This window comes from Amblyomma americanum, chromosome 1, assembly GCF_052857255.1.
Source record: "Amblyomma americanum isolate KBUSLIRL-KWMA chromosome 1, ASM5285725v1, whole genome shotgun sequence".
NCBI lineage: Eukaryota > Metazoa > Arthropoda > Arachnida > Ixodida > Ixodidae > Amblyomma > Amblyomma americanum.
The window spans coordinates 390,142,682-390,168,790 of NC_135497.1; the positions used below are offsets into that span (position 1 = coordinate 390,142,682).

At 46.6% G+C, this 26,109-nt stretch overlaps 1 protein-coding gene across 1 annotated transcript in view; it reads right to left on the bottom strand.

The window, feature by feature from the left end:
• Positions 1–3,733: 3,733 nt before the first annotated feature.
• The window catches only part of LOC144101885 (kinesin-like protein KLP2), a 126,055-nt gene continuing 103,679 nt past the window's right edge, over positions 3,734–26,109 (bottom strand). Inside the window, exons 7-10 of the mRNA XM_077635111.1 lie at positions 23,579–23,721; positions 21,271–21,414; positions 4,718–4,759; positions 3,734–4,623 (exon numbers count right to left, since the gene is read on the bottom strand). Coding sequence (XP_077491237.1) covers positions 4,721–4,759; positions 21,271–21,414; positions 23,579–23,721 — 326 coding nt within the window. The 3' untranslated portion in view covers positions 3,734–4,623; positions 4,718–4,720. The remainder of the gene's footprint in view (positions 4,624–4,717; positions 4,760–21,270; positions 21,415–23,578; positions 23,722–26,109) is intronic.

Genomic DNA, 26,109 nt, shown 5'->3' on the forward strand with positions numbered 1-26,109 from the left:
TTATCCCAAATACAAAATAAGGCATTTTGCCGTATCAGTGCAGCATCCAGCGCAGTCAGGCACTGGGGTGTGTTCTTCTACATACTATTATAAGATACAAGTCAAGATGGCAGCGGCAATTACCCCCAAAGAAGGCCCTCTAGCCAATGGTGTCGAACAGATTGCCATGATATCGCAGTTATTCCCATCTCATGAAGGCACTTGCCAGTCCCCCGCAATTTCATGCAATGCTCGTGGTCAACTTTTTATGGCAATTCAGCATAGGCTAGGCAGAAAAGAGAAGGAGATGATCCTTTGTCCCTGAGCCGTGGCGAGTGGGCTTCTTAGCACTAGTGACACAGCACCCTCTAACCAACTTCCCCCTTCACCCCTCTGCACCCCGAGCCCAAACAATGAACAACCCACTACCCAAAGCGCAGGTACAAAGGAACGTTTCCTTTTCTTTCCTGCCTAGGCTCTACTGCTTTGCAAGCGTAAAGTCATGAGAACAGGCCGGTGCCAATTGGCTGGAGGGACTGCTCTGTGGGGCATTCGCCATTGCCTTGTTGTCTTATATCAGACAATAGTTAAGGTGTTAATAACAAACTTGCTCATGCCACCGGTTCAGCCATAGTTAACATACTAATGTCGCCCCACTAACAAAAGAGAATACGATGACCGTCAGGAGTTAATAGATTGTATTCCAGAAAGTTTATTGCAAACTTTTTTTGCCACGAAATAATAAATTTAAGTCCACAAAATAATAATAATAATAATAATAAGTCCACAATCTGCGACAATATACTATTAGTCGACATCTACAGGTATGCACGGAAGTAGCAAGAAGGCTGGCTATTGCGAAGACTCTCAAGGCATGCAAAACTACCTTCCTTCGTGGTCAAAGTAAGCAGCGTATGGCAGCCAGAGCTACATTGCAGTGTGCCTATACAGCTTTGGTGCCAACACTTCTCTTTACTGCACCAAGTTTAGTCAAGTGATGCAATTCAGCTGACACACTGCTAGTAATGGCTACTGAAGTGATGGCCTATACTCGTTTTATTGCCAAAACAGTGCCTGCGGAGTATACTTACCTTTTAACTGCTACAGCGCACTTACCATGAGAATTGGCTCATCGGAACATAAATTCTTAGCAATAATATGAGTGAGTAATTCTGATAAAAGGAGCTAGCACGAAGGCCTATTTATGAGAAAGGGATGGCTAAGAGATTACATTTGACGGTCAATGCCTACCTCGCAGTGTTGGTCAGGCCCAAGCACCATTACTTGGTGTAGTCCATTCATGGTATATGGGGATGTGTCTTCAGGTGCTATTTCCCGACTTTGTGGTAGCCAGGGCAGTCCCCCAGCATGCGTTCTACTAAAAGGCGGGTACCCGTGTTACACTTTGTACACGCGACGGTTGTTGCCTAATCATCGCAGTATTTTTCCAAGTCATTATTCTCGTACATGAGAAGCTCGTGGCGTGTTGCTTTCTTAGGATACTGCGATTTGGCAATTATGCCTGTAGTGAGTGCATGTCCTGTGCGAGCCTTATGCTCCACAAGGAAGCTGAAGGGGGGGCAGTGATTCTGATTAACCAAACTCTGCACCGCGAGGGCAAAGTTCAAGCTATATATGCCAAAAAACAAGACCAGATTTCCTGTACGAATGCGTGAACATGGCACCTGCATTCAATAGCGGTACTGAACCCTGTGGGACAAGACAAAGCAAATATACTAAGACTGACTCGAATGTTTTCTTCATCAGGAAGGAAGCAACTTGATTCTTCAGCTCTCCGGGGGGGGGGGGGGGGGGGGGGGTGGCACTTTAAAAGCGGAGTACAAAATTACCAGTGTTTGCTTTTTAGAACTCGCGAGAGCATGCCACGCAGTGCAGTGGCATTACAGAACAGCAATCACTGGTGGTGATGGCAATCAACTTCAAAAATTTTTTTCTCGCCTAAAACAAAAAATACTCCAATAAAAATCCCTAAGTGCAATTAGTATTTTATTAGCTCTGCAAGGTACTGCGTTTTGTAATTTTACTTGCACGATCTTACTGTAGAATGTATGGCTGAATACGTGACAAATCTCACTTGTTGCAACTGGATTCTTTTTCATTTTTTGCAACGTTTTTGCCAAGTAGTACATGTCCCACACAGCCAATGTAACATTTTAGATTGCTCACGAATGTCGCATACAATTTTTGAAAAAATTGTAAGCATGATACTTTCTAGCCCAACCTGAAGAACTAAAAAGAATATAAAACTTTCCCGTCAACAGTTTATTCTTCGCTGATACCGCAGTGCAGTGCTCCTACATTCATCACGAAAAATTCTCAGCATAGAATAATTTTTTTGAAATTTTTAACTGAGAACTGGTTTTACACCCATCTGAAAAATTAAAAGAACTGTCACATGAGCGGGAACCTTTTTTGGCACAAATGTGAAAGGAAATTACATAGTGCCACAGAGAACCACGAATTTTCTAGAAGAAATCAGGGAGGGTTGATTGCACACTCTGGTCTGTTTGGTGTGGAATGACCTATGTGCGACCGAAGGGCTATCGACCCAATGGCCACTGAGCAGGGGTCTGGACATTTTAGACAAAACAAACCAGGTACAACGCTGAGACATTGAAGATTACCCCTGCAAAATACTAGAGCCATACCCGCCCCGAAAAGCAGTAAAAATTCAAATCAAAACCTGTTCGTTCATACTTTCGATAAGCCAACCTTCCCTGGCACATGGATTAATTTATTGGGGCCATCAAGTGGTTATACCTGCCGGTGCGCGAAAACGATTGCTGCAGCTGCTGCATAAAACCCACCAATAGTCTTCGCCTATAAAATTCATTCCGCGATCGTTGTTTTGGTGGCCTGGCCTAGACCGAGAGATTGAGGAAATGCCGGCTCAGTGCAAGTATTGCATTGACAATTTGTCCATGCCGCCAGCCGCTCCACCAGCAAGCCGTTGGATAGCCAGGACTGGCTGCCCCAACTAGAGTATTGTGCACGTTCGCATCTATGGGACAGGAGACAAATGGATACCTGCACGTGTGACATCTACATCTGGGACCAGAATAGTTACAGTAGCAACACCCCAAGCAATTGTTCAGCGGCACGTGGACCAGATAGGGGCGCGGCCAGATTAATACGGAGCGCAGGAATGGTCGCAGAACTGCGGGGAACTGCTTACGGGCGCTACCTAGCACGAGTGTCGGGAACTATGTGTGTCGGCAAGCGCAGAGAGGCGCCGTGGCACGGACTCAGTTTTTTGCTTTAGGCCTATCCCTGCTTAACGTATAGTCTGTATGCCTGCAGCAAAGGAGAGGCTGCGCGCTTCGTAGCGCAACACTGCTTGGCGCTCGGTGCGCGGTATCGACGATAAACTCATCCCGCTTAAAGCCCTATTGAAGGGCTTTAAGCCCGCTTGGAGGAAGGCATCACCTGGAGGAATTGCTCGGAACAGTTCATCATCTTTCGAGCAAAGACACCGCCGTGGTTGAAGCAAAGAGTGGGGCTCGGTGGCGGGTACTCTCGCTGCGCCCGAAGAGCCAAGTGTTTTTTTCTGTCGTTGATAGGTGGCGCTTAGATGCAGTTTCCCCTGAAAAGATTTTAAGCGGGTAGAAGTAACCAAGCGAATGTTATCTGATTGGTGGCTAAAATCAAGAGAAGAGTAAAATTTCATAAGTCATGGCTAGGTGGCTTGAGCCACCGCCCGATTTAAAGGGTTCAGCCGTATCCATCCATCCATCCATCCATCCTTGATGTGTCGCCTGTCGCGTGCTCAGTATTATTCTGGCCGCGCATATATGTCTTCGGCCTGCAGAAACACAGCCACCGACACTGCGAAAGACGCGCGCCCGGACGGCGCTACATTCCGGCCAGAGGAATCCGCATCACAGCTCGATGTCAGACTGGAAGTATCTACTTTGCCGCCTGCAGTTGGGGATCATCATGCTGACGGCGCCTTCCCGGCACTTCCGTCATCCGGAGCAGTAGTGCCAAGCGAACCCGCTCATGTCCTACGACGCTCGAGGAAGACGAGGACACCAACTGACCGATTTTAGGAGCAAGTGTGGTATCGACCGCTGTGTCATAATGGAGGATACACTCTGCGCAAGCGTCAAGTTTTATTTCTACCTCGCCATGTCCCCTTTCCATTCCCTCTCTCCTGGATTATCATATAACCACCCTCTGTTGACAATAAACTGTGGTTTTTACCCGTCTCGTTCCAGGCGTGTACGCTCGTTCCGTTCCTGCTGTGGCATATCGGCCGTGGCTATGCTACCCTTTGCTGCTCTGTGTTTTGGAACTTTCTCTACAAACTAGTCGCAAATGCAATTGTAAACAGGTGTCCTTTTTTATTCACCCGCTCCTTCAATAACGCCGGTGGGGTTGGAAGCATGCTGACTAAGCATTTAGCTTAACCAGCATGTACCGAGTTAGGCGCGCAAACACGTCTGCCCTTTTTTGTTTTGCTTATATTTGTTTACATTGTTATAACCCTGAAAATTCGAGTGGCACCCAAATATTCTTGCAGTCCTTCCTTGGCATTCCTCTTGCGATAAGCCGCTTGAGCTGCTGGTTGCGTGCATGACCAACGTGCCAACGTGCGTGCATGACCCGCTCCGAGATCATCGACTGCAAGAAAAAAGGATGAGGTTCGAGCCAGCATAAGATCGCACAAATACAAAAGCTGTAAGCCACTCAAGGACTCTAGTCCTCGCCTACTCACCTCTTACTCGGGCTTCTTTTTCTTCAGCCGCTTCTCACTCACCTGAAAGAAAAAAGAGATTCCTCGTCAATAGGACAACTCAGCTGTACGGAGACCAAAACGGCGCAGAAAAGATAGTTATAGAAGCCATCCCGGAAGTGCTTGCCCACTGGCGTCTTAAAACAATCAATTCTGCGTCCATTAGCACGATTATACGCTACCAGCGGTGATAACGCATTTAGCGAAGTCAGCACATGAATGTATTGACATGGTTCAAGAGTGGTGTTAATTGTGAGTGACCTGGGTTTCTTAAATATTACAGCGGCATCAGATTGCTAAACATGAAACTCAACGTGCTGTAAGAGAAGGTGTCGCACTCCAGAGTGGCGCCAAGCAAAAAACTGTTTCCGATCCTCCGCGGCCGTGCACGCCATGCACAGAGTCGGCCGTGCCTGACATGTGCATGATGCGATGGCCAGATTTAAACAAACTTAACAGCGCTCGACGGCCATGGCAAGCTTATCTTATGCTTTTTGATTTTTTTCTCTGTTGCTTAATTAAGTCAGATATTTCTTTCTATTCCCTCACAAGATGAAATAGATGAAATGACACTGAGGCATTCTGTGGAAGCCGAGCGCTGTCGACAGTATGGTATAAAGTAAGGTCACACGTACGAAGTATCGAATTTACCGGACACGGACTTACGCAGGAAGCACTGGAAATTTATATTACAAAGCCCAGGAGAACAGCAGAAATCATGGTAGCTCTATACACCTTCACGCCGCGACGTCACGAGGATGCGGCGGAGTTAATGTCAGTATAGCGACTTTCGTACAGTAGGCAAAACAGGTTCCACCTGACGGCGCCTATACCTTAGCTGCTGCATGTGTTTAGAACAGCGCAAAATACTGTGTGCGAAAACGAGCGTAAGCACGTATAGCTCTTTTCTTACATGATGTGTGACATGCTGTTTCATGAAACGGTGCGTGATTGCGAACCTATTTGCAAGGAAATAGCCGTGGGCAGGCATTGTCCAAAGGCAAGCTTTCTTTTGTCTGTTTTTTTTCATCGAATGACAGTGACGGGCAAAGGATATCAGAAATCACGCAGAAACAAGTGTGACCACGTCTAGCTGCGTCTACCGCACGTAGTGAGAAGAGTGGCATTTTGCTTGCCGAGCCGCTGCGTCTTTCGTTCACCTGCGTTGCTCACTAGCCGCTTCATTACGGGGGTAAACTAACAGAAACTGTCGTGTAAAACACAGTAGCGAGATATCGGGGATTACGCTGATGTCGTGAACCGCTAGCTGAGAACGTACTGCGCTGCAGGTGTGTAAGTAAACTGCGAGAGCACATATGATCGGCGGAGACGATGCCAATGCTTCTCCTATTTTTCTGAATGGAAATAGGCCAGTCGGCTACTGAGTCGGAGTTCCGGGCTTCGAATCTGGCCGCGGCGACCGCGTTTCGATGGAGGCGAAACCCAAATACGCCAATCTGCTTTGCGATGTCAGTGGACGTTAAAGATCCCCAGGTGGTCTTAACTATTCCGGAGCCCTGCACTACAGCACCTCTTTCTCTCTTTCTTTTTTTCTATCCTACTCCTCCATTCTATTAGTCTTGCAATGTCGTACGTACATTCCAGTCGTAGAAAGTAACGACTGCAATGCTTTAAGCTTGCCACCAATCACAGTGCCAAAGTATTTCTCCGGAAAATGGCGTGCACACTTAACGCAAGCCCGTTCACTTCGAGCGGAATTATTGAATGCAAAGCACCAACCACTCTTGTCGTTCGAGGAAACTAAGAACACGCCAACAATCCTCCAAAAGCAGCGTTTAAGACCTCTCCGCTACAACGCTTCCTGTTTTGTTTTTTTGCACACCGCGAGCCCGCTAGCGCCTCCAGCGCCACCTCATTTGTTCGCGAACATGCAGAAAGCCTATAAGCTTTTTTATTAATATCGAGCGGGTTGAAATGAGCACCGCTTTAGCGACACCGCTATTAAAGTATTGATGTCTAGCAGGTAATTCTGTAATGCCTGCCAGGCAATAAAGTTTTCTTAAGCACCGGTCACATCTTCAAGGAACGAATTGTAAATATATGTTTTTTTTTAACTCAGTGTGAACGAAACTGCGAGCAGCCCAAAAGTGAGGACTAAAACGAATCCTCCACACGAATGATGAAAGTGGTCCTATACGATGACAAGGGTCATATTGGAGGATCAGCGACAACACCACGCATCCTTCCAGGAAGGAAGCCGCGCGTCCACGTCACTGTCGTCCACCTCAGCCCAGTTCGACACACCTGTCAACAGGCAACTACGCAGCAGTTAAAAAAACAGGGTGTCGCGCCTGGGCATTGTACTTCCTTACTACCTACATGCTGTGCGCACTATCTCTGTATTCTTTTTATTTCCTTCTCCCCTAGGCCGCACCTACAGCTCCAACTGCTCGTTCGTGCTTTTTGCTTTTTTATATTTTTATATTTTTACTTATTCTGTATTGTCTCTTCTCTCTCCTGCTCTGGATCTAACCCCTAGACATAAAGGGGAGACACCGAGGAAGCAAATCACTATAAAAAGATCGGTCGTCCGATCGAAATGTCGAGTAAGTAAAAATGTTTCCCCTTAAACGAAGCGCGTACTTCGCTCCGGATTATTTAGGCAGTCATGTATGTCATGTTTTCGCAACTATATATATATATATATATATATATATATATATATATATATATATATATATATATAAAGCATGGTTAATCGGCTCAATATTGGAAATGTATTGGCAAAGCATGGTCCTATAAATGACCAGTGTCAAGCCAGGCATTTTCAATATTAGACCAATCACCTCTGCTGCTTGAGTAATCACACGCCACAATACACCGTCCAGTAGTTTGAGCGCAATTTTCTTGTAACCGCTTTTACGCAGAAAGCATATGTAATGTATGTATGTATATATGTATGCATGTATTTGTGTGTGTGTGTATGTATGTATGTATGTATGTATGTATGTATGTATGTATGTAAGTGTGTATGTATGTATGCAAGTGAGTTATGAGGGATAATTTTTTTATTCAGTGTACCCCCAAGGGCCCTCTACTCGAGAGTATAATAGGAGAACGTAACTACAAATGTGCAATACATATACATAATAATACATATTATTAGTAGAAATCGCAAAATAAGAACCTTATTATACCTACTAAAACAATTCGACTGCCGCGACCTGGACGAAACCCTCGTCTTTTGGGTCAGCAGCCGAGCGCCGTAACCACTGAGCCCTGTGGCGGCAGTATGGCATGATATGGTATGTTATGGTGTGGTATGATATGGTATGGTATGATATGTCGGCTCGGTGATGTGTATGGCATGGAGTGGTATGGTACGGCATTGTTCTGTATTGTAGTGGTAGCAGATATGAGTTTTAGTGGATGAGGGTGGGGAGTGAATGTGGGCGGATATGAGTCGATGCGAGTGGTGGGAGAAGGCGATGGCAACGTTCCCACTATGCGTGTCGCCACGACTGGATCCGATTACCTTTTTTATGCTACTGCTAAGGGTGCTGGGAAGCAAGGCAACACGCCATTATCTTTGGATGACTGAACAAGAGGATTCCACTCGCGTGGGAGCGGAAGCCTTTTTTTGGTGTTCGGCTCATTAGTTTAGCGTTGGCAAATGCGCAGGCCCTTCGCGGGTGCAATAAGCCGCTATGAATTGCGTTGAGCCCTTTGATCGTATTTCGCAGTGGCAGTCTAGAAGGATGGGCGTCGCGCCTCCTACACGGCTCGAACTCTTATTGCGCAGAGCTTCGAAGGTTCCAGCAAGAGCAACGGCGGTCCGCTTATCAGGACCTCAAACACTGAAAACACTGAAGTAGTCGTTTAGGGTTTTCTGTGTCCGGGTGTGGGCATAGCACAGTCCTCCACTGGGCGAAATTGTTTGAATGGACCTGGCCCGGAGCCGCCAGCCTCATCGATTCACCGCCCGAGGAAACTCTGACCTTCCTGACACGAACTGCGAAGTACATATTGTCGGCAACACACACCACCGCGATTGGGTTACAAGTTGGCACAGCGGTTCTCCCCCTTTTGTCCCTCCTCTCCATCACACCTCCCCTGTCTGCAACATGTACGTGAAACGACGACGCCGACAGTTTGCGCGGCTGTGGGCAGCCCTGGCAATGCAATCACTGAGCACAAGATTCCGCTGCATGCGTGCAATGCACGGTAGTGATTGGTAGCGCCCGATATTAGAGGCTGGGTAAACTGTGAAGTGCGATGCCGTCTTATCTTTGTGTTTACAATATTGTAAGTGGAATAACTTTTTTTGCACGCTTCGACTCTAGTAAGTGCTCCTGCACTAAAATCTGCACAGAACTAGAAATCCTTTGAACAGGCTACCACCATTTTCTTTAATAACTTGCCACATCCTTTTAACGTCCGGCGCATGCACATCGCCCACTCGCAGCAGTTATCGAAAGGCATGCCCTGAAAAATGGCTGACAAGCTTTCTTATAGACGTTTCCTGGATAAACGCAGCGAAGGACTGGGCGATAATAATTAGGTGCAGTGTTAGTACCGGCTGTGCCCACGAAGACGTGCGCCTGGTTTCCGCACGCACTGCCCGAGAACACGTTGTCAGGTTCCCAAGCGTCCTTGAGAGAGTTTAAATGGAGCGCATACTACATAGTGCATACTGCACGACAGGCGTGTCCACATATAGACCTCCTGCATGTTTGTAAACAAACGAGGTGGCGCTGCAGTCGCTAGCGGGCCCGTGGTAGGCAAAAGGTCGGGGAGTGGCGTTGTGGATAGGTGTTGAGCGCGGGTTATCAAGGGTTGTAGGTGCGTTTCCAGTTTCTGCGAATCATAGCAATGGTTGATGCTTCCAACTTAGTAATTTGTCGAAGTACACGAGCTCGTGTTGGCCACGTGCGGCGTATTCAGAGAAATAGTTTGCCACTGTGTATTGTTTATATCGCTAGTAGTACAGATGCAGAAAGCGTTTCTGCCGTTGATTTATACGCTAAGCATTGAATAAAATAAGTTTTGACACTCTGCACTAGCCGGATAGATTTTACTTCGGGACAGTAGTGAGGGGAAGCGCTGGCGTTGCTTCGTCGGAGCAGACGTGCGCTTATCGTCTGTTGGCATACGTGTCGCGCTGTGCGAAAAGGGGGACAGCGTCGTGTCCCTGATCATCTGTCTCGCATAGCGCTGTTTTTAGCCGCATGACCACGCACCAGCCAGGCCGACTTGTCCTCTTGTTAAGCTGGTCAATTTGGTGAAAATTTTTGATTTCTAGAATTATTTTCTTCCCATAGCCTTGGAGTCTTATTTCGTGACAAAAATTATAGCAAAATATCGAGTACAAATCTATAAATTACGCTTATTAGATGTGTGGCCGTCAAAAATTGTGAGGTAATTTCTTTGATTTCAGTGCCGCATTTCTTTGACCAAAACGGAAGCGAAGAGGCCATAAACGAGGGAATAAACTTTAAGGTTCGTTTTCTGAGCCCTCACATTTTCTGCGAATGGATCACTCACCTTCGTAATTCTCATGAAAATCAAAGATTCCATTTGTTGCAAAGTATTCATGAGACGTTGGGGAGCGTAATAAATCTCTCGATTTTTTTTCCTGCATGTGCAGTACTGTGTTAGTTATTTTTTGTAAGAAATGTTTTCATGTAACTATGCATGCATAAGTATTGATTATCTAGAAAAAGAACTAATCACCTCATCATACTGAACAGGGCATTCTGTACATGCTGGCATAAAAAAACTGGGCACTATCTACTCAGTTATTTAATACCTTGGGGGTGACTTGACGAGGGTGTTAATTATAATTACCCAGAACTGCACCATGTATAGATATAAATAAACGGAATTACTGAAACTAGCGTAGGAATTTCATAATTGCACCAAGTTCAGTTACATATCGCATGTATAAATAACGAAAACACTTTTCATTGCCGCGTCCCCTCTCAATCTCGCCACGTGTCTGTTAGTAGCACGCCTGCGGCTGCTTCTTTCCAAACAGGCTTCGCGATCATGTACTACCTCATGTAACATGACACATGAATGATGCAATGAAAAAGCATATGGCGTTTAGCACACTTAAGGTACGCTATTCTAAGCACACCAACGCGACCGCGCAAGGTTGACACAACTTACCAGACATCTTTGTACTCGAATCAAATAAATACGTCGTCATATCAAGAAATAGTTTCAAGTAAATGTTAAATGCCATAAAACGCGCCATTAAAACATGCTGTGCTGTTAACAAAAGAACGCATTCGTTGGGGGCGAGCGAACCTGCCGGCGCCCCGTGCACTCCGGCTCAAGGTGATAAGTACGTGTGCAGCTACATATGTCTTTTTTTCCTTTAGCAATTATCAGCCTACCATCCTGATTTTCAGGTGAATGAACGCAGTAACTTGCATGCTATTAAGTGCATTGAGTGGCAGTGCCTATCGACTCACAAACTTCGCGCTTTACTACTATGGCCCAATGCCTGTTAGCCAGTTTCCGAATGCGGCATTTATGTGCGAGAAACCTATCGAGACTAAATTAAATTTTTTGATGCTACTACGCGGATCCAGCAGTGAAGCAGCTAGTCAATACATGCTGCTTCTGCAGTGCACAGGCTTGAAGCAGCCGCCGGTAGCTGCGGTAGGCACGGGCAAGCGGAACCTGTTTTGCCTACCATGCGAAAGTCGCTGCTAACATAAGCGCCACCGCATCTTCGTGAAGTCGCGCGGTGAAGGAGGTCTATAGGTAACGGACACCTGGGGTAGTATTACGGATCGCTCTCAATCGAAACTGTCTCAAAAAGTGTCTCATTTGTCCCTCTCCTATTGGTCGGCCGTGGCCGGCGGCCATTTTGATTTTTTGCGTCACTGACTGACTTAGTAAGTGGGCCAGAAGTGTTGACGTTGGCCACCTAATTATGCGGGCAGATTGAGACAATTTTTTGAGATTGGGAAATGTAGTCTCAAAGCGTTTGAGACAGAAAATGGCGGCTGTTTACATCGTCGGATACGCGGGTGACCGCGCGAGCAACGGTGTCGGATGGTGCATGAAGACGACTTTGACGCGCGGGACGAGTTATTTCAACGCTTCGACTTAAGAAGACTGCGCAGTGGCTGGCGACGAAATCGCCGTTGAACTGGGAGGTGGGCGGGTGAGTGCGCTGTCAGTGGAGTGGCAGGTGCTGTGCGCGCTGCGCTTCTTCGCCTCCGGTGGGTTTCAAGGCGCCGTTGGAAATGAAGAAAACGTCGGCGCAGCCCAACCGACTTTGAACAAGTCTTTGCGGGGGGTAGCGGAGACCAGTGTCAACGCTGGGTCAGAGAAGGGGTGTGTTCGCTTTCCGAAGAGACCGGAGGAGAAGGCGGCGGCGAAGGAGGGCTTCCGTTGCCTAAACCTTCGCCGCGGCAGCATCTCCGACGTCGTCGGGTGTGTCGATTGGGCACTCATCACTATCAAGGAGTCTGGGGACATTGCTGCGAACGATCCGCAAGCGGTTCTACGCTGCGAACGTGAAAGTGAGTGTACCTCGGCCACTGTTTTTGACCGCATGAGTTCAGCTACAAGTGCGGGCCTCGGCAGCGAGAGTGAGTATGGGCTGAGCGTGTTTTTTCTCAGATCTGTGGCGCGAACATGTGCATCCTGGCCATGGACTCGCGCTGACCCGGATCCTTCCGCGACGCGTTCGTCTGGCGGCATGCCGAAGCGGAGGAAGGCCTGCTGGACAGCAGTGATTTTTTTTCTGGGTAAGCAGTAAAATAGCCGTGTCAACCGTCGGGCGAACTCAGTCACATATTTGAGCTCCAGCGCTATGCATTTGCCCGGATCTGCTAAAGCTACAAGAATCAGTCTGGCCAGTTACACCAATGCAGACACATTACAGTATGGTAGTGTATTGCCACCCTTTTGTTAACTATAATTGCAGCAGAAACACAGGACACATATTACATTGTTGAAATTAATAGCCTTGCCTGTTGAAGAAACCAAAGCAACATGCACCTGAAAGCGCTTGTGTTTTGTAGGCAATCATAGCGCATCATTTATATGAATATGGTGGTAAAAGACTGACTTTACTGCCGTGCTCGCTTATACATCTAAATCCCGCGTGTCTGTATGCTCTTGAATGTCATATTCAGCAAAGCCTGGATGTGGGCTACTGGGCATGAGTCTTCTACTGTATGGCAGAGTGTCCTGTAAGGCGGTTGAGATCACTGAGAATGGACATGCTTAGCTGCGTCATTTTTTGTTATGCAGGAGACTATGTCTACCCACTGGGGCCATGGCTGCTTGCACCAGTTGCGTGGCATCATAGACGCGACTCAGCAGAAGGCCTGTGTGACACGCCACATGCTTTCACACAATTTGTGGCTGAACGCTGTATTGGTGTGCCGAAGGGCTGCTTCCGGTGCTTTCAAGGGCACAGGATGCACCACTGCCAGTGGGAGTGGACAGTGCGGATCATCACCTCACGTGCTGCACTTCACAGCCTCTGTTTGGATGCGCCCATATCAGCAGAGGGTGCAGGCGACACTGCCACTGACCCAGATAACAACGAGCCACCTCTAAATGGTGGCTACCTCGTAGAGACAGGATCCCTCTTCACCTGCCTCCTGGGAAGAGCAATGCGGTGCAGTACTTTTGACCTCTCTAGGACGACCCGTCTCGAGAGGCAGGCGTACCGAGGGATGGTGCAACGACAACTGCGATGGAAAATCTATTGTCCAGCGACGACTCACCATGCTGCCATTGCCTTGTGTCAGTGCACAACACACATCTGCAAGTGTGTGAGCAACTGTTTGATGTGGTTGTGCCCTTGGCCAACCTGTGCAGCCAGAAGCCAGCAGTGACAAACAAGTGCCCCCACCGGCTTCTACTTCATTTTCACTGTGTTTGCCAGTATACCTCCTAGTCCCTCAGCAGCGTGTTGCACAGTCTCTCTCTGAAGGCGGAAAATGTGTTAAAGGAGCTCGCCCAATTTCTGAAAAGCATCATTTTGAACTCTCTTTTGTCAATGCTTATGTCAGCCCACCTGCCCCTTCTCTACTATCTGCTTCCAGCTTGGTGGAGCGCCTGTGGTCATAGCCTGTGTGAAGAACATGCAGTAACCAAACGTGTAGTGCTGGAATAAGGCATAAAATCTTTGTGATGCTTGTTGCAACCAAAAGCAACACCAAAGTTGTTTTTATTGCATCATACACTCAGTAAGCGCGTTTATTTTTTTAGGCACAGCATTTGACACGAGTGTTTCTATTGTAGAAACGGCAGTGTGCATACAAGCATACTTTACCATGATGTACAATTACCATATGGCACTTCTGAGTGCAGTTAAGAAAATTTTTCTGAAAAATTGAGTTAGAAGTGCACGTTTTCTTTCATACAGAGGCTGCCTGTACAATAAATATGGATAGTACATTGTACCTAATGCATTTCCAAAAATAGAAAACATTTTGGCACATATAAGATGTGTAAATACCAAAGCTAAGCTTTTAGCTTAATAGTATGTGGCTAGGGGTTTCACTGTGTGCTAAAAGCTGTACCTATTGCAAAGAGACCACTGTACAACAATGCATACTAAATATTGTAAGGTGCAGTGGCTACAATGACTGCTGAATGACTAGAACATCTTCACTGATAGACGAAGAAGTGTGAACATCACACACATCACCAAGGAGATGGTGTGTGAGTAGAGGCAAGTTTACAATCACAAATCATGCAACACCATTACTGGAAATGCTCTACAGATCTAAGAATATACAGGCAGCTCCGTTATGGGAAATTTTGAGCACTCGGTTATTGCCCAATAACTGACACCTAGCTTGGTTTGCGTAACACAGGGCTATGAAGTCTTGTCCATGATGACATGAGACGGTGACAATGCCGAATGGCCGGACAAGCTCCTTATGCTGTCGCATAATATGTGTGATAAGTGCAACTGCTTTCAAGCTACTTTTTGTCTAGTTATTTAATATCCTCCTCATTTTCAACCGGCTGTTCTCTTTCTAACTGCAGCGGCCTGTATATAGGGCGCCTCTGATATGATGGATCATAATTTAAAAAAAACCCAAGTGGTCTTCCGACCCGAAAGGAAGTGTATGTTAGAAGCTATGCAAAGTATTTAAAGTCCTTCAAACACTGCCCTCACCAAACCCAGTTATATCAACATCACTCCGCCTGCTGAGCAAAATACAATAACATATTACACATCACTGCCCGTCCTACCTACCTCACTGCCCTGGATCATATGCAATTCAATCGCTGTGTAAAAGCGAACATGAACAAACTTGCTTAACTTTCTGCCCCGCTGCAATCAGCCTCTACACAAGCCATACAGGCAAACTGCTTCTTTCCTGGTTGACCCTGGATCTACTACAAGATCAGCAAATTACGTTAATGAAACAAGCTCGTTCTGTCCTCGGTGACAATAGCAAAGTTATCAAATCAAGTGCTTCCTTTCTCTCTAAACAAACTACGTGGAGCATAACCATCACAATTTCTACATTTTGCACAGGAAAAAAAACACCGCAACAGCTGAGCATCAACCGAACGGAGCTACCAAAATACAAACGAAACATCAACTGCTTATCCCGATGTGGGCGGCATCACTTGGTTACGAGGCAGAAGAGTGATTCCTGCCATAGAGGCAGGCCGTGTCGGCTCTCATTTCCCGCTCCGAGATTGCAAGCTATCAGCAGCTGCACCTGTCTGCTCCCGTCTGTCGGCACTTGCTTCTTTGTGATGATTCATGGTTTTCTGGTATTTTCTAAAGAAAATAAACAGAACCACACGTCACTCGGTCATCGATAGGCGCCAACCGAGAACACAGCCTACAGTTGTCTTCGTCGATTTTGGAGCCGAGCGCTGCTTGTAAGTTGATCTCGGCAGGCCCGTAGCATTCACTGCCTTCAATCAGATTTTTCTGCGCACTTAACACATCCGCAAAGTGCCTTGATTTTAGACGACACGCGAAAAATCAGGAACTAATCAAGGAATCAGCTGTTTTCTTGCAGGCCGCCATGTTCACGTTATGCAACTGCCAGCGCGCCCTCATGAAAAGAGAAGTTACCCTACAGCAAATTTAATTGCAAAACTGAAAATGCATCTAATTTTCCATCATGTTGTTGAGATTTCAACACAGTTTATTACCAAAATAAAGCATTACTTGCTTTCTTCATTGCGTTTTTGTTCATTTACAGACTAACATGTTCACGCTTTACAGCTGACGGCACACCTTCGCGCCAGCAAAAGTGACTGAACAGCAAAGTTAATTGCAAAACTGAAAACACTGCTTCTTTTACTTGGTGCTTTTGAGTTTGAAATACAGTTTCTTAGCAAAATAAAACATTACTCGTTTTTATTTACTGCGTCTTTACAGCAAAACATTAGTCTACGGTCCCTTGTCGTGTGAATAGTGGTTTTGGGGCGGAGCCCTGCTACTAGCCACCGCAACCTTGCTCCACATTGGCTGATTCCACGGTCGGCATCTCTCGGTGTCGTCATTTTGACGTCACGATCTCTGAATTGAGCAGTTTTTGAGAGCTATCCGTAATCGCGGCCCTGCTTTCGCTTTACGAAGCCAGCGCTGCTATTAACTATGCCTAAAGTTAAGCTCAAGAGGCTTTTAAAAAGATTGACAATTTACACTCTCCCTTGCATCCCTTTTTCGCGGTGCAAATCTGTTCTTGCGACTGCCGCGCTACTTCGAAAATGCCCCTTCCTATAACTTATGTTTTCAAGAACGAACGCCACTCGTATTCCAAAAACACTCGATTTCCCAGACCGCCAGAAACATTCATAGTCGTCATAGGCGTTACGTGAATCAAATATATTTAATGAGACCTGCATACACGCCAATGTCAAGATAAAACAAACTATTGGCACATCGGCATCTTCCGAAACGTTCTCGCACAGTGCCTATTTAGTGGTGCCTTTTAATCTATGGACCCCCCAGCACGCATCACACCCTGAGTGACAACAATAAAACAAAGCATCATATCTCGCGCTAAACAGGCACTCGTCGCCTCAGCATCAAGCGTTGGAGTGCACGTGCGTAATGTTCTTCGGGCTTTCGAAGACGCGCTATAAACGACAGTTTCCTTCGAGCAGCGAAACTGTCGAAATTAGCCGAAGTGCCCCACAAGACATAGGCCGGCTCATCACTGCAACTCTGCGGCCAGGCTGTGCTAGGGGAGGTGACAGTGCTTTGGCAAACGCTTCCTTCAGTGTGAACCCAAATAGTAGCTATGCTCCTGTAGACACTAAATAATGCAGCGTTCCGTTTGTTTTACATAAACCGAGCCGCAGCTGAGCGGGATCTCGTATTCCACTTGCGTTCTGCAGTGGGCATGATTCTGTGGTTGACGCCACAGCCTGTTTTTCTTCGTACCTTGGTGTTGGTTAATGGGCGCCGGTGGAACAGCTTGCAGAGCGCCGAAAAGAAAACATCCACACCGAATATTTTCCTCCTACCCTCTCAGGCAATGCTAGATCTTCAAGGTACGAGTTCAAACTTCCGCTGCTCGCGTGTATGCTGTTGGGGGGTAAAATTTGTCTGCACTATGCGCGAACAAGAATTAACAAGTGACGACCTACGGCAGCAAGGCGCTATTCCCTTGTAACGAGCTTTGAGTGACAGGATTTGTGCGGTAAAGTACTTTTTTTACCTTTGGTGGATTGTCTTTCTTAGCCCACCGTCACGCAGAGAGGACCCTGGCAAGCATCTGCCAGCCGATACCTTAAACGACACCTGCAGACTCCGGCACCTGAAAATCCTTACAGGATTAGCAGCTGTGCATGCCAGGTGTCAAATCTGGCTTCTCAGTTGACAATGAGGAGCTGTTTTATGGCCCGTTCACACATGTTAAAAAATCCGGCGAGCGAAGCAGATTCGACCCCTTTTGACGCCGAGCGAGGCGGAAAACGGCGCGGCGAGGGCGATCGGGCTGGACCCAACTTTTTCGCGTTCGCCGCCTCCGCGGCGACAAACATGGCGGCGCCCTTCGACGCAGACCCGTTGCCTCGGAATGCATTCGTCGTTGTTGCGACGTTTTTCAGCGCGTTCACTGGCCATAAATCGGACACCGGTACATCGATTCGTCTCACCTCACCTATAAGTAAACGTAGAAGAGATAAATTTGCTTTATTTTTATTTAGAGTGACGATTCTGCCGTTAATAGGCTTAAGAGGAACGCCGGTTTTGTTGACAGTACTAGTTCCTGTCCTGACAAGCATATGGCGCCACTCCCCTGGGCGTTTCATTGCGAGTCTGCATACGCTGAACTAAAAATGGGCCTGCGTGTATGTAGGTAAGCGCGCATAAGGTCAGGGTACACACGCAGTATCGATTTATGCTATTTTCTAACCATATCTGTGTACGCCGCGAGCGGTGACATGGTGGCCGGGAAGTGTGTGGAAAAGCGAGAAACAGCAGCGGTGCAGCGGTTCCGCCTCGCCCGGGCGTCAAGAGATGAGAACAGGTCCTAGTTTTCCTGGCCAGCAAAGCGGAATCACTCGGCGAATTTTTGGACAAGTGTGAACGCGCCCTTACTCTGTTCCCCACGATGTGTTCGTCATGGCGGTCCGCAGCTGGATCGAACGTTCGGGGCGGGTGGTTCTCCAGAAGGTGTGCGACATTTCACTAGATAATTATCTGGAATTTCTGGAAGTGTATTTCTCCGCAACAATTGTGAGTTTTCGAAAAAAAATTCTGTGTGCAGCAACGAGACATCTGTATAGGAGAGAGTGTGGCCCCAGTCTTCACTCACCTTTTTTTAGCGGAAGTTATGTTCGCCCATATGGGGTGCTTACTAGTTACCACATTCCCCAAGTGGTTAGACACATGGACGACTTTTTAATCATTTGAAGTATTAATGCAAATGATAACATAAAAGTGGTCGCTAACGAAAATTTGAGTGGCTTTTAAATCAACTGCAACTTGATTTATTTTAGCCTTTAACATCTTGAACACCCTTCTTTGGAGTTCTTAGCTATAATATTGTTTTTCCATGAACGGAACCGCCTCTTCTGGGCATACAGTCGTGGGCAAAGTGAAAGACCCCCTCTTTGTTTTCCGAACTTTGCCCCTCTGAATGGAGCGCCACTTAACGAAGCCATCCTGCTCTCGAGACGGGCTCAGTGGGTTGCTCGGGAAAGTACGAAAAAAGGGAGGGAAGGGAGAGGATGCGTCTCTTACTTTTGTCCATGACTGTACAGGCCAGGGTCGCTCTTTCACCGCACTATCTCTGTAAATCAAAGCTCGTTAAAAAAGGGCTGTTGCGTCTTCCTTCCTGAGAAGGCCACTTTTTAAGTGACGATGGTGCAGATCAGTTTTACCCCCAAATGGAATTCCTTTGTTCTGCTAACTTTCCCTCTGCCCTTCTTCTGGCACTAGCAGAGGGCAATTTTTCTTCTGTACAGCAGAGGGAACGAGCAGAGGGAAGTTTTATCTTTTAAAATGTCATACCAGCTAGCCCCCCGTCGTACTCTTGAATTCACTTACCCGCGAGCTTCGGTGGCCTTGGCAGTAATTCATTGATCACTTCTATTATCAGGAAACAAAACAAACTGGAATAACGTGGTGCCCACTCAGACATGCACTGCAGAGTTCACAGTGAGTGAATGGAAGTGGCAGTAAGGGGTTGTGAGTGTGAATGGACATGAGTATGAGTGAGTGGACGTGACTGTGAGCGAGTGGTTGTGAGTGTGGGCACACGTGAGTGAGGTGGATGTGAGTACTTGACTGTGAGTGAGCCACCCGTAACGGTTCCGAGGCAAGGTTGCATGGTATGGTATGGTGTGGTATGGTGTGGTATGCTACGCTAAGGCATTTAGGATTTAAACTATCTTGCCACTCGATTCAAGCTCGGAATGTAAGCCCAAAATATGACTCCGTAATCACCCTGTGTAAACGAATAGTAGAGTAGCCACGTTGCAGAGATCCGCGACCCAAAAAACTCTTCCCGCACCGAAACTTGCTAGCGGGAACAGCAGGTACTGGATATACCTGCAGTGGTGCCTCGTTATTACGACCCCCGTTGATACGAACGACGCAAATTATGGACAGTTTGCCTACGGGTAAATTTTTCAACTTATTTACGCCTCGTTAATATGGCAATTCGCTGTCCGGACAATGGACACGAGGAAAACACAAATTGGGGCAAATTCATTTTTTTCCTCTTTAACATGGATGATGAAAATCTCTACTACCTGCAATTCCCACATTTTTAGTGCAGGAAACCGCAAAAAAGCAGTGAAAAATTGCAGATGACTGAGTGATTATCGTTTTACTTCGTTGTTTTATGGATTCTGAATTGCATAAATGGCTATGGAAAGAAATCATGCAGCTTCTGCTACGTAGAAAACCACATTCAGCAGCTATAAGCTGACTAAGTGTTAATATGTAGAAGCGATTCGTTGGATGCCAACAATCGTAAGAGAAGTTTGGTAATTTAGCCTTAGAACACCATCAAGCATATCAGAGACCACTACATGCGTCAAGCTTTAGCGAATTATTTTAAGCCCAATGGTGACCATGCTGTTGGGCTTGTAGCCCGAAAAATTATGTATTTCAACTCCCCTAGCCCCCACTGTGCACAGAGGCAGACCTCAGTAATAGCGTGATTTGCACCATAAGCCACACCGGCCGAGGTTGAGCACTTTCGCGTGGCTCCTGGAGAGCCGTGCTGCGCATGCGCGAGGAGCAGTGACGTCACACGGCGCACTGCTGGCGCGCCGGAGCCGCCGCCGCGCGCTCCTCGCCGGTCTGCGCGTTCTCTGGAAACCACACCACGTGACCAACCACGTGACGAACCACGTCACCAACCACTGCGAGGCGCCGCCGGCAGCTGCTCCGCACCACATGGCCGACCACGTGCCCAACCACGTGGTAAACCCCTCCCCCGCACTGAATAAAGAAACCCTGTGTCGAGGCTGGGAACCGAAGCAGGGCCTTTGGCGTTTGAGGCGGAGACGCTACCACTCCGCCACGACGGATCAAGGTTTAACCGTGAATAAAGGCGCATGTATTTCTTCCGAACCAGATGTTGCCGCGTTTTCTCTAAGTATATCCTGGCCTAGCAGAGCTACGCCATCATCAGTGTTTTGTTATTTTTTTACTTCGAGATTCGATTACGGTCGTCTCGCTTTATGGACCGTTTTACTCGGGAACTGAAGTGTCGGTTTTAAGGGGCATTACTGCGCTTATACTTTTTTTTTACGTTTTCTGTAGCCCATAAAAGCTAATTTTCAGTGAGGTAGCGCATTCCCCATTAGAACGCGGTAATCTTACTACACTGATGAACTTCAACTTTTTACGTGGTGTGCCTTAACGTACATTGACGTCGCAAAGCGCACGGCAGTTATCGCATTTTTCCTGCATCGAAATGCCGCCGCAGAGGCAGAGATATGGTCCCGTGCCTTTGGGTTCAGCAGCAGAACGTCAAAGCCACATAGCCACCGCGGCGGCTGGCCATAGATGTGCACGAAGAGAACGCTGTGCATTCGAAAAAATAGGTAATCCATGCGCCATTTCAGCAGTCTGGTGTGCAGGTGCTTACACTGGTGGCAAAGTGAAGAGACTTCATGGTCTCGCTGATGTCCTCCGCACGGGGTGAGATGTTCACGATAAACAACACCTTTCCCCTGCCCTCCAAGCTGTTCTTCAGCAGGAGTGTTAGTTTGCTGCGTCGGAAGGGAACGTACTGCGCACCCAGAACAGAGGAAAGAAAAGAGAGCATGGACCACTGATAAGCAACAAAGATTCGAGCAGAGCTAAGTCGCAGGTAATTCTCTTTCCCGTATAGAAGGTGACAAGGTATGAAGACAAAGCGACGTATAATCGAAAATCCCGACACACAAACATCTGAATAAAGTGATCGCGCATGAGACGCGAGCCAAGGATATGTTCTGAATTTCCTTTAAAAAGAAACAATAGAAGTGCGCTCATCAAGTAAATCTCTGCAGGCCGCGGTCTGCCGTCGTTCATTGAGAGGGATAACCGCCACTGATGATGATAAATACTTAGCAGAAGGAACCAGGAAGAAAGAAGGTAATCGTATGTCAGTGTGAGAAAAAATCGATACGAACCATGGCTCACGCTCTGTCTACAGATTTTAATATTTTGGTTTTTCTAAAAAGTTGCAATGCACACATAGGAACGGCACAAAAAAAGTGTACAGACCAGTGCGCCAGCTGGTATGATACTGGAAAAAAGCGCTGGTAGGGCAGATGAATTCTGTATCTATGTGCTATATGCACTGTCAGCATTACGGCGTTTCTCTGAACTACAAACATGAACAATAGACTCAAAATGAGCAATTTGACATATTTGCTTAGCCATGCTCGACATTTTTTTATATGTTTAACACGATGATTAAGCGCGACGTCTGGCTTCTACGCATTGTTGGAACTCGAAAGCAGAACTAAACGACCTCGCTTCTTTATTTCAATGTCAGAGCCAGTGCTACGTCCAGCAAAACATGCGAATTGGATGAAAATACTGCTGAAAAGTAAGCAGCAATACTTGACGTTCAGAGATTCACCTGCCTACAGACTGCCGCTCATGTGAGCCCTGTTTTGATCTCTACATAGCATAAAACGTGGTTCGTGAGAAGTATCCATCCCGAGCAGCATGTATAACAGATGCAAAGCAGGTCGCTAGAATTTTTTTTCAGTTTTATTTCCAGTTTTTTGCTTTCTAAGTCACCGAGTGTTTGGTAATCAATGTTAAGCCATCAAAACTGCTGCACACATCACTGCTGTGTTCTGTTTTGTATCTTATAAGCGGTTCCGTAGCATTCTCTTCGACCACACAGAACTTTCTCGCCACGAAACCTTTAAGTATTTGTGCTAATTGCAACTTAACTGAGCTCAAAAGCCATGGTAAATAGGAAGAACCAGACATAAAATAGGGGGTGGTCCCCTAGCCCTGTTCCTATACACATCGCAGTCTCCCTGTCCAAGCGTTACACATGACGTATTCGCCGCTGGTGTACTCATCTGTAGTGCATTTCGGCGTCCATTTTCTCACTTTTTTCCTTGGTGCACTTAAGGCCAATCGGAGTACCCTATCTACTCGTGTAATAGACGCACTCACAAAATGAACGCCCCCGCTCCCGCGCTTTCCCTAACAAAAAGTACAACTTTTTTTTCTCTCGCGTAATGTACGCACCCAATTTTTCTCGCACACTGCCTGCTGCTGGTGATAGTGAATGCTAGCAGGCGCATTTTTTTTGTGAATGCTGTAACTACTATATACTATAAAACGCTACCTGTCGAATGTCAAGACTACAATTTCTCACCCTACGGCACAGACGGCCACTAAAGTTGTTACGCGTAGAACCCGCGAAACCAACGGAAACCACGGCTGGTCGCAAAGGATCGTAGCAATAGCAACTCGTTGCAGTTATTCTTCACGCTGAATGTTGTGGGCTTCGCTAAAGTGACCTCTACTTACGCTCTCTTTACACGGCATCATGGGCCGCTACGACAAGAGTTCTCGACTACGCTACCGTTCCGGAGAGGACTTTTTGTTTTATTTTACGGTGAGTCGTGCCAGATTGAGTATGCAAATAACCAGCCCACTTTCTGTTCCATTTTCACCGCTTAATTTTTTCGTTATATCGTTTACCCCGCGTAATAAATTCACCCACCAAATTTTGACAATATTCTGACAATATTGCGATGCACACATAGGAAGACCCAAAAAAAAATTCTACAGCCAACTATATTCTACGGTATGTAAGCTGCTGGTGCAGCACTTATTGTTATCATCCACTGAGGCGTCAAGTGTGCGACGTGCTGCTACCTCCGCGGTCCTCAAAATTAGCCGCTGCTCTCATCAGCACACTTTACACTGACACCTACCTCGCCTGCCGCGAGCTCAAGGAAGACGGTCTCCAGACCCACGAGTGAGGACTTAATGCAGGCGGCCTCGCGGCGGCGGGCGTCGTCCCCCCCAGTCTCTTCCTCGGTCTCGCTCCCAGCCAGGTCGATTAGGTTAAGGCGTCCTGTGGAAGGCCACACGCACACACACTTGAAACGCTCACCCACTGCGCAGCCAAGGCGGACATTGCAGAGGTGATCCCGCTTAGTGACCGCTCTGCAAGCGCCCGTGGCAGCCTTGGCCTTAAACTGAGGCACTACGCAGACTATCCTGCCATTATTAAATGAAGCCGCATTATGGTTACTCAGAACTGCATTTACTTGTTGCTTTTTGGTAGTATAAACAGCCACCAGGTCGACCGAGTATGCGAACACAGAACCTTTATATAAAATGCCGAATTTACCATATTCTGGATGATCGTTGAGTCTTACACAAGCAACTCTCCAGACATATGCCTCAACTTGTGTTCACAATACTCCAGCTCCTGTTTGAGAAAACCACTTCAATTTTCTCCGGTCGCTTGTGAAGCTACTGTACTTCCCGAAACCCGAGGGGCATTAGAAACTGCCCAAGCACACTCGTGGTACAAAAAATAAAAGTTTCTTTTTCTTTTCTTACAGAACAGTTACGAATTGTGCATTTAAAGCCATAGCAACTAAACTTTTGCGCCTGTTCCCGACAACAAGGGTTTTTATCAGTACCAAATTACTGCTGATAGCTTTAATGGTCCATTAAAGAAAAGCCTAGTGCCAGTTGTCCATTTATTATGCTTGCTGCTAATACTGCTTTTTTAATGAATAAAAACGCTCCAGCAAAAAATGGAGTTTGTTTTTTGGCTCAGTATATGAACCGAGCATATAATAAACTCTGAGAAAAAACTTGCCGTGAAAGGTGCCCCGGTTGCGAAGAACGTTTTCTTTGCATACACAAAAAATTGTGTTTTGAAAGAGTGCAGTTTTATGTTCGGTCTGACGATCACAATCCTAAAATCACCCTCGTTCATAGTCGTAAGCGCTATTTCCTGCAAACTGCGTTATCAATTAACACTTTCATATCAACCCTTTCAGTTCTGAAAAACCTGTCCTCGTTGCTTAGGTGATCTCTATGCCGTTCAGAGCCCATCACAAAACACACCTAGTGTAAGAACTTGTTTCTGCAGAACTCGCACTTTTTCCGCAGATTAAAAGCAAAACGAGCCATTGCTGCCTTCGCAGTGTATTTGAAAACAAAACAGCTGCAGGCCTTCGTAAACTCCAAAAAACTAGGACGTACAACCCGCAAGGAAATTGATGGATGTCGAACATTGACAAAGAGCGCCAGGTTACTGAAAACTGAAATATTAAAAGACGGCAGCTTTTTCGGCATTATATGTAATCAATTTCCGCAAAAATAAGAGAAGTTTTTATTACTATTTGTTTGTTTTGAAGCCAAAAATAGGTATGCAAATGATGCCTGCCAGATGTTGTGCCTAATTTGAAAGACCGCATTGCTGCGGTTTGCGCTATTCTTAAAATATTATCCCTTGCTCATATGACCAAACCGTTCGGACGATATATCCTTCAGGAACCCCACTATATTGTTAAAATAAAAATTGAGAGCACGGCTTTAGTTGCTGGATTTACCTACCATCCCCCACTAATTTGTTTCAACGGTGAACTGCCAGCCAATGGGATCCGTCTCTAAAACATAACGTAAAGAGGTACTATTTCCTGCGTAAAGCAATACTTCAAATAGGCCAGGAGCGGCTGAAAATGAAGATCACTGCTCCACGGCTCAACTGGGTTCGTTCCACTATACATGTTTCAGACAACCCCACAAGCATACTTCCTTCGCTGCTGGTGCCACACCGTTCGTAAAAGCACAAAACCATAGTTTAGGTTACGTATAGACTTCGATACCCGTGAGGGCTGTCCTGCATACTGTATCAAACGGTGCCGGAGGTAATGAAAGACGCGTGCTTGTTGCCGAAGCACGCACTCGATCCGGCGACTAAAGCGCGCCTCCGAATTGTGGCTGGATATCCTTTGATACTATAGAGGCTGTCATTTACGATCATTTGCGACTTGCAAAACTCCGCTTCGAATCGTATCGATTTCCTGCGCCCACTTTGCAGAGGTTAAGCAGCACCAAGATATAAAACTGTTGCAGGTCATCATTCCGACATTTTCAAGCGCAGAAACGTGTTGCTTGTTTCTGCATTTTTATCCATTTTTCAGACATTGATATCTGTATTTTGTTTACTACTCTTGTTTCATTGATTTTATTGCCGCTGGCTGTCTAGCCGCGTTTCTCTTCTGCTTTTCTTTGTGTTCGCCGCTTTCATGAGCGCTTGTATACTATCCAGGCTTGCAGCTTATTCTGTGCCCATTTATTCCTGTTTTTCAGCTTCTTCTCCTCATAAGCTCACCGGCAGAACAAGCATATTCAGTTTTCATGCCATCAACACATATATAAATGCCTGGGAGAACCTCCTTACTATCGAAGCAAGCGACGATCACCCATTTTTCACGAG